The sequence below is a fragment of the Malania oleifera genome, chromosome 4 (genome assembly GCF_029873635.1).
Source record: "Malania oleifera isolate guangnan ecotype guangnan chromosome 4, ASM2987363v1, whole genome shotgun sequence".
Classification (NCBI taxonomy): domain Eukaryota; kingdom Viridiplantae; phylum Streptophyta; class Magnoliopsida; order Santalales; family Ximeniaceae; genus Malania; species Malania oleifera.
In genome coordinates, this window is record NC_080420.1 from 48745695 (window position 1) to 48753286 (window position 7592).

General features: G+C 46.5%; 1 protein-coding gene across 1 annotated transcript; it reads left to right on the top strand.

Moving 5' to 3' along the window:
* The first annotated feature begins 829 nt into the window (after positions 1-829).
* Positions 830-1636, top strand: LOC131153796 (uncharacterized). Its single transcript, XM_058106254.1, has 2 exons — positions 830-1279; positions 1364-1636. The coding sequence occupies exons 1-2, from the start codon at positions 830-832 to the stop codon at positions 1634-1636; spliced, it is 723 nt and encodes a 240-aa protein (XP_057962237.1).
* Positions 1637-7592: the final 5956 nt, after the last annotated feature.

Below are 7592 nucleotides of genomic sequence, written 5' to 3' on the forward strand. Positions count from 1 at the left end.
TGATCCCCCGGAGTACACCTCGGGTCCTCCAAGCCTTTCTTTTCTTCTCCTTTCAGGTCAACGGAAGTCGAAGGAGCAACCCTGCTAATTTTACCCTACAATAGTTGGCGTCGTCTATGGGAAGCTGCTTTTAAGAGGCGATCATATCTTGCTCTTGACTTTCGACATTCCAGCAATGCCGACCTCACACAGTTCTACTTCCATCCCTGCTACGAGAAAAGAATCATCCTAGTCCATCCACTCTGTGCCCGCAAAATCATCGGGTGTTAGTAGGGAGGAGTTCCTCGCTTTCCAAAAGGAAATGAAGGATATGCTTAACCAACTCTTACAGCAAAAGAGTTAGGAAGGGCATATCCTCCACCAACAACAGGAGACTCCCAGTGCAGACAAGAAAGCTAGCAAACCAGTGGAGAACGAGGAAAAAATCTACCTCAACAAGAAGGTAGAAAACGCAAATAGTGTGGACGTGAACCAACAAAGATGCACGGAGCTTGAAGAAAGAATAAAGAAAATAGATCACATAGAGAAGATGATGAAAGAGGGCAGAACCAAACCCTACTACGGGGAAGCGTCCCTGAGGTCCTCAGAGCCGCCATTCAACAAAGAGATCATTGATGCTCCACTACCAAGTAGATTCAAGATGCCCACCTTTGAAAGGTATGAAGGTTTGTCTGACCCAATTGATCATATGGATAACTTTAAGATGGTGATGTAGTTGCAAGGGGCTCCAGACGCCATTATGTGCCGAGCTTTTGCAACAACCCTTAACGGTAATGCCAGAGATTGGTACTGAACTCTGCGACCCGGATCGATCGGTTCCTTCTCAAAGATGGAACAACTGTTCACTGGCCACTTCCTTAGTAGCCGGAGAATTGCTAAAACAACGGGTCATCTCATGAGTATGGCACAAGGAGAGCAAGAGACTCTAAAGAACTTCATGCACCGCTTCAACACGGCAACCCTAGAAATCCGTAACTTAGACATGGGGGTGGCGTTAGTAGCCTTGACAACGGTTCTCCTGCCCGGGAGCTTCTTATACTCCTTAGGGAAAAAATCGCAGGTGGATATGGGGGAGCTAATGGTTCGAGCACAGAAATACATCAACTTGGAGGAGATGATGGATACAAGAGGAAGTCGCATAGAACGGAAAAGGAGAAAGAGTAGTAGGGAAATGGGAGAATCCTATAGATCCGCGAAAAGACACGAGACTAGTGCACTACGCGCAAGACCAAAGATAAGAGGACAATACAACAAGTTCTCCACTTACACGCCCCTGAATGTACCACGCTCTGAATTACTGATGTAGATAAGAAAGAAGGACTATGTCTCATGGCCTGAACCCATGTGAACACCTCTCTACCAGCGAAACATGTCCAAGTTCTGCGCATTCCATAGGGATCATGTCCACGACACAGAGGAATGCATTCAGTTGAAGAAAGAAATTGAAGCCCTAATAAGAAGGGGATACCTATCAAAGTTTATAAATAAAGAAGATCCACAAAGGGAACCTCTCGAGCAGAGGAGGCATGGCGCAAAAGAAAAAGAAGAGCAGGTCATAGGGGAGATTGCGGTGATCTTCGGAGGATCCGCTAGTGGAGGAGATAGTGGGAGTGCATGTAAAAGGTATGCTAAATAGGTGCTCTCGATGGAGAAGGGGGAAACCAGTAGCAAACGAAACAAAAAATACGACGTCATAACCTTTGATAGCGGTGATGAAGAAAGGGTGCAGCAGGCACATGATGACGCACTGGTGCTCCCCTTATTAGTGGCAAATTACAAAGTTAGACGCGTGTTGATAGACAATGGGAGCTAAGAAAACGTCATGTTCTGGTCGGTCCTGGTCAGAATGAAAATCAGTAAGGAACGGCTCAAACCAGTCTCAACTCCCCTTGTCGAATTCGGGGGAGAAGTTGTTCACCCTTTGGGTACAATCGTGCTTCCGGTGACGATGGGGACGACCCCACTATAAGTTACTACGCTGACAGAGTTTCTTGTATTCGATCGACCTTTGGTGTACAATATCATATTGGGCCGCCCTCTGCTTAACGCAGTTCGGGTTGTAACGTCAACATACCACCTCAAAATCAAATTCCCTACACCGCACGAGACAGGGTTTGTTAAAGGAGATCAAGTAGCTGGTCGAAGCTGCTACGTAATGGCCCTCAAAGGGAAGATGGAGATAAGAGAAACCCTAACGGTGGAGGACCTAGAAGTAAGGGGCGAGTATCCTCAGATCAGTACAGTGGAGGAAGACATCATGCTCATACCCCTAATAGGTCCACCAGGAGAGAAGTGTACAGATCAGAAATCAGCTGCCCGACACCTTGAAAGCTAAGCTAAGCAAACTAATGAACGAATTCATTGATGTCTTCGCCTGGTCAGCCGCAGACATGCCAGACATTGATCCTGTAGTCACGGAGCATAGGCTGCAGGTTGACCCCAATCATCGACCTGTGAAATAGAAAAAAAAAAGGAGTTTCGCAATGGAGCGGATCAAGATAATCGACGGGGAGGTGACGAAGCTGGTGCAAACCAACTTCGTCAGGGAGGTAGACTACACGGAGTGGCTGAGCAACGTGGTTCTCGTAAGGAAGCTAAATGGAAAATGGCACACTTGCATAGACTTCACGAACCTGAATAAGGCGTGCCCAAAGGACAACTTTCCTCTCCCCCGAATCGACCAGCTGGTAGACTCGACCTTTGGGCACGAACTCCTCAGCTTCATGGATGCCTACTCGGGATACAATCAGATACCTATGAATTAGGCGGACGAAGAAAAAACATCTATTATCACCAAAAGGGGCTTATATTGTTACCGGGTAATGTCCTCCGGGCTAAAAAACACAGGACCTACATACCAGAGATTGGTGAACAGGATCTTTAAAGATCAGCTCGGAAAAACAGTGGAGGTGTACGTGGACGATATGCTGGTAAAAAGCTTGGAGGCAAGGAAGCACTATAAAGACCTGAGGGAAACGTTTGAACTCCTTTGCCGGTACCAAATGAAATTGAATCCGTCGAAGTGCGTGTTCGGGGTTTCTGCTAGGAAGTTCCTTGGCTTTATGGTGACCCACAGAGGCATAGAAGCCAACCCAGACAAAATAAGAGCACTATTAGAAATGGAGGCTCCGCGGACAAAAAAGAGATCCAAGTCTTGACAGGGAGGATAACCTCCCTCAGTAGATTTGTCTCCTGCTCAGGAGATAAAGACTTACCTTTCTTCAAAGCTCTAAGGAAAAATGGGGGATTCGAATGGGGGGAGGACAGACCAAAGCCTTTGAACAGCTCAAGTAGTACCTCACTTCCTCACCCATTTTAACGAAGGCGAAAACAGGAGAAGACCTCTACCTATATATAGCATCTATGGAAAATGCCGTCAGCGCAGTCCTGGTACGGGAAGAAGGCCGGAGGCATCAGCCCATATACTATACTAGTAAGGTGCTGAGTGGAGCTGAAAAAAACTATTGTATGGCGGAAAAAGCGGTCTTCTCCATCGTTTGTGCTGCGCGAAAATTGAGGCCCTACTTTCAGGCCCACAAGGTAATTGTGTTAACAAACCTGCCAATGAGACAAATTCTGCAGCGGCCGAAGAGTTCGGGAAGGATGACGAGGTGGTCAATCAAATTAAGTGAGTTCAACATACAATACCAACCAAGGCCCGTTGTCAAGGCCCAGGTGCTCGCGGATTTCACGACTGAAAGACTCCCCGAGTCAGCTGCTAAGTCAGATGTATGGGCGCTACACGTTGATGGTCGTCTAATGCAGCTGGAGGGGGAGTTGGATTCATCCTCTCAGCCCCGGATGGCAGCGAAACTCTTTTCGCACTAAAATTAGAGTTCTCGGAAACTAACAATGATGCGGAGTATGAAGCTTTGTAGTAGGTCTACGCTTGGCAGAAGCATTAGGGGTCGCACAGATCAAGGTATCGAGTGAGTCCCAGCTAGTGGTAGAACAGTTGAAAAGAGAATTTGAGGTTAGAGATAAAAAAATGAAGAAGTATCTCACCAAGGCCTAAGAATACGCAAAAGGGTTAATTTATTTCGATATAGAATGTGTACCAAGGGCCGAGAACAAAAAGGCCGATGCACTTGCTAGATTGGCCTCCGCAACCAGCTCGGAATGGAAGGACACTATTTATCTAGAGAGGATAGGGAAACCTTCATATGAGAAGGAAAGAATCAACTCATTAGAAACTGAAATCAACAAGGACGATTGGAGGGTGCCTCTATTCTTGTACCTTCAGGACGGATCCTTACCAAAGGACCACAAGGAATCTCTGAAAGTGAGAAGGAAGGCAGCAAGATATACGATGATAGGCCGGAAGCTATACAGACGATCCCTAACACTGCCCTACCTACATTGTCTGAGCAATGGGGAAGGGAAATACGTACTAAGGGAAATCCACGAAGGAGTGTGCGGAAACCACCTTGCCTGTAGGGCCTTAGCCCATAAAGCTATGCGACAGGGATTTTACTGGCTCATGATGAAGAAAGATGCATTTGAACTTGTCAAACGATGCTACAGGTGTCAGAGATGCACAACAGTGCCACATATACCCTCTAATCTACTCTCCCCCCTAACCAGTCCTTGCCCCTTCGCCTAGTGGGGAATAGACATCCTGGGACCTCTACCGCCGGCAACTGGTCAAAGAAAGTTTCTATTGGTAGCAATCGACTATTTCACTAAGTGGGTAGAGGTTGAACCTCTAGGCATCATAATAGAGCGGAACATTATGCGTTTCGTATGGACATCAGTGGTTTGCCATTTTAGAATCCCTTGGGCAATAATTATCGACCATGGGAGGTAGTTCGACAATGAATGCTTCAAAAAGTTCTGTTCGGACCTATCTATTAAGCTCGTGTTCGCGTTAGTGGCGCACCCCTAGAGCAATGGACAGGTGGAGAACATGAATCGTACAATTTTGCACGGGCTGAGGACGCGACTCAAATCTATGCAAGGTAGATGGGTAGAGGAACTCCCTTCCATCATATGGGCATACCACACCACCAAGAGAGCGGCAACAGGGGAAACCCCGTTTATGCTCGTCTTCAGCGCAGAAGCGGTGATCCCAGCAGAAGTAGGGATACCCTCCTGGCGAAGGCAATACTTTGACGAGCAGACCAACAATGAGGAGCTCAGATCAGAAATAGATCTTCTGGAGGAGAGACAAGATCAGGCAAGTTTAAAAGTTGCGGCATACCAACAGAGGGTAGCAAAGTATTACAACAATCGCGTCAGAATACGAAATTTTCGGCCCAGAGATTTTGTTCTAAGGAAAAAGCGGAACAACCCAACAAAGTTGGGGTCGCACAAGCTGAAGCCAAATTGGGAGGGTCCATACAGAGTCACAACCGAGATAAAGCCAGGGACATACAAATTGGAGGATGTAGGGGGGAAAAAGATTAATAACACATGGAACTCAGATATGTTAAAAAAATACTATTCTTGAAAGCGTTTCTTACAAGGTAGTAATAAAAGTTCCGACTACAATGATTGTACCGTCCCAATAAAGTTTAAAGAATATATATATATATATATATATTACAGATGAAGTTCCAGCCAACTAGCTTGCCTTGCTCCGCTTCCCGGCTTCCTCTTCCTCTCCTTCCTCATCCTCGTCCAAATCTTCCACGGATTCAGGACTCTTATTACTATATCCGTGTGAACTCACATTGTCCAGGGGAAGGTTAGGATGCTTGGTTTTGACCTGATCCCGGCACTTCCTGAATCCCACCCTGTAAGCCTTGGAGGTGTCCATAACGAACTGTGAGGAGTCCTTGTACTCCTTCACCACGGTTCGGGAGGTAGTAGCAGCAGCGGCAGCTTCTCTGGCAAGTAACTCCTCCCTACGAATGCGCTCCACCTCAGCTTGCAAAGCCCGCTCATGGATCTCGGCCTCACGAAGTTCGTTCTGAGCAACAACATACTTCTCCCTGGCATCCAAGTTCTGACGGTACATCCCGGCAACCTTCTCCTCTTGGGCTAAGGCCATCATCGCCAGATGAGGAGGAGTACAAAAGACAAAATAGATAACAAAACAATGTATAAGGAGAAAAATAAACCAGCTGAAGAGTATACTTGGTATGAGGTGTGGCGGATCTTCGCTGAAAGAGCATCAGGAAGAGTGCACTGAGCCTGCACATAATCTTCGACGTGTACCGCCCGACGTAGAGCAGAGGCAGAACGTGTCAGCTCATGAAAAATCACCTCATTATGAGTCTGAGGGATCATAGGAGTAGCAGTAATGATCTCATCTGCAAGGGCACCAGTGTCACCCACAACAGGTGCATCCCTTTGGGACGATTCCCCCTTAATCTCCCTTCTCTTCTTCCTACTCTTACTCACCCTTTGCTTCCTGGCTTCCCTCATGAGAGATTCATATTTGTTGAAGTCCATATCTGCAAAGACAGGGTGATAAGAAATAAAAACACCAACAACAGAGACAATATACGAACACATATAGAAATCAAATGCGAGGTAAGATTTGGGGAAATAAGGCTGATCCCCCACTGCACGAGGACACGCTCTTGGAGCAGCTCCTCGTGAGGGACAATCCCCTATTCACCAAGGGCTCGTAGCTCTTTTAGGATGGCCTGCTCTTTGGGGAAAGCCTTGAAAGAAGGTGGCGCATCTAAACTACAAAAGGAAAAGGGATGAACGAAAAACAGGTGAGTCAGCGGATAACCTACTTGTAGCCCTGCATAAAAAGGGGGATAGGGACAGACAACATTACCATCCAGAGGAGTAGACCAGACCAGAGAGCCCGTGTAGTTCAACTCCCCCGAGGCAAAGAAGTACCGGGACTTCCAATTATGTATGGAAGAACTGCCCGGTGAAAAAAGTTTATAACCTGGTAAAGAGTTGAAATAGTATAGCTCATTCTCTACAGAATGTGTTCGCATCTGGAAACAACTCCTAAAGACGGGAACTATGGGCTGGTGGCCCAGAAGGAGCAAAAGGACAGCGAAACAGGTGAGCGAGAGGTAGGAGTTCAGAACAAGCTGGGAGGGCGCTATTCGGTAAAAACGCAATACATTAGAGACAAAGGGCGGACAAGGGAGTCTAAGACCCAAATCTAAGTAATTTGTATATAGGCAGAGCTCCTTGGAGCCCGGATCAAGGGCTGACTTGGAGACAGAGGGTAACCTAACAGTAATACTCTGTGGTATAGTAAAAAAATAACAAACATTCTACAGATCGGAGGGGGTGAGGTCGCAACGAGCGTTCCTCACTATAGTAGGAGCCCTTAAAGGCTACGAAGAAGACTCCATTGGGAAAACAAAGCGTAAATGAAAAAATACCTTTACAAACGGATCAAACGAGCAAGCCCCCAGCAAAAAAAAAGAGGGAAAGATGCCAAAGCAGATCAAAACAGAAAAATTTCGCACAAGAACAGCAAAGTAAGCATACAAGAAGGGATCAAGCAGACAAAGTGAATCATGAAGAACAACAAAATAAACATGCAATTGAAAAGGAGAGCGTACCTAACGACAAGTAGGGGACCCTTTGGATTGAAGAAGAGAAGAGAATGAAGGAGTCCTTTGGACTGAAGATGAGTAAAGAATGAGGGAGTCTAGGCTTTATAAAGAAAG

What these genes read in the sequence shown, in the direction of transcription:
- LOC131153796 (XM_058106254.1), top strand. Translation starts at nt 830, where the DNA reads ATGGAACAACTGTTCACTGGCCACTTCCTTAGTAGCCGGAGAATTGCT. An exon ending in CCACTTACACGCCCCTGAAT is followed by an intron (nt 1,280 to 1,363) that starts GTACCACGCTCT and finishes CCTCTCTACCAG; the next exon opens with CGAAACATGTCCAAGTTCTG.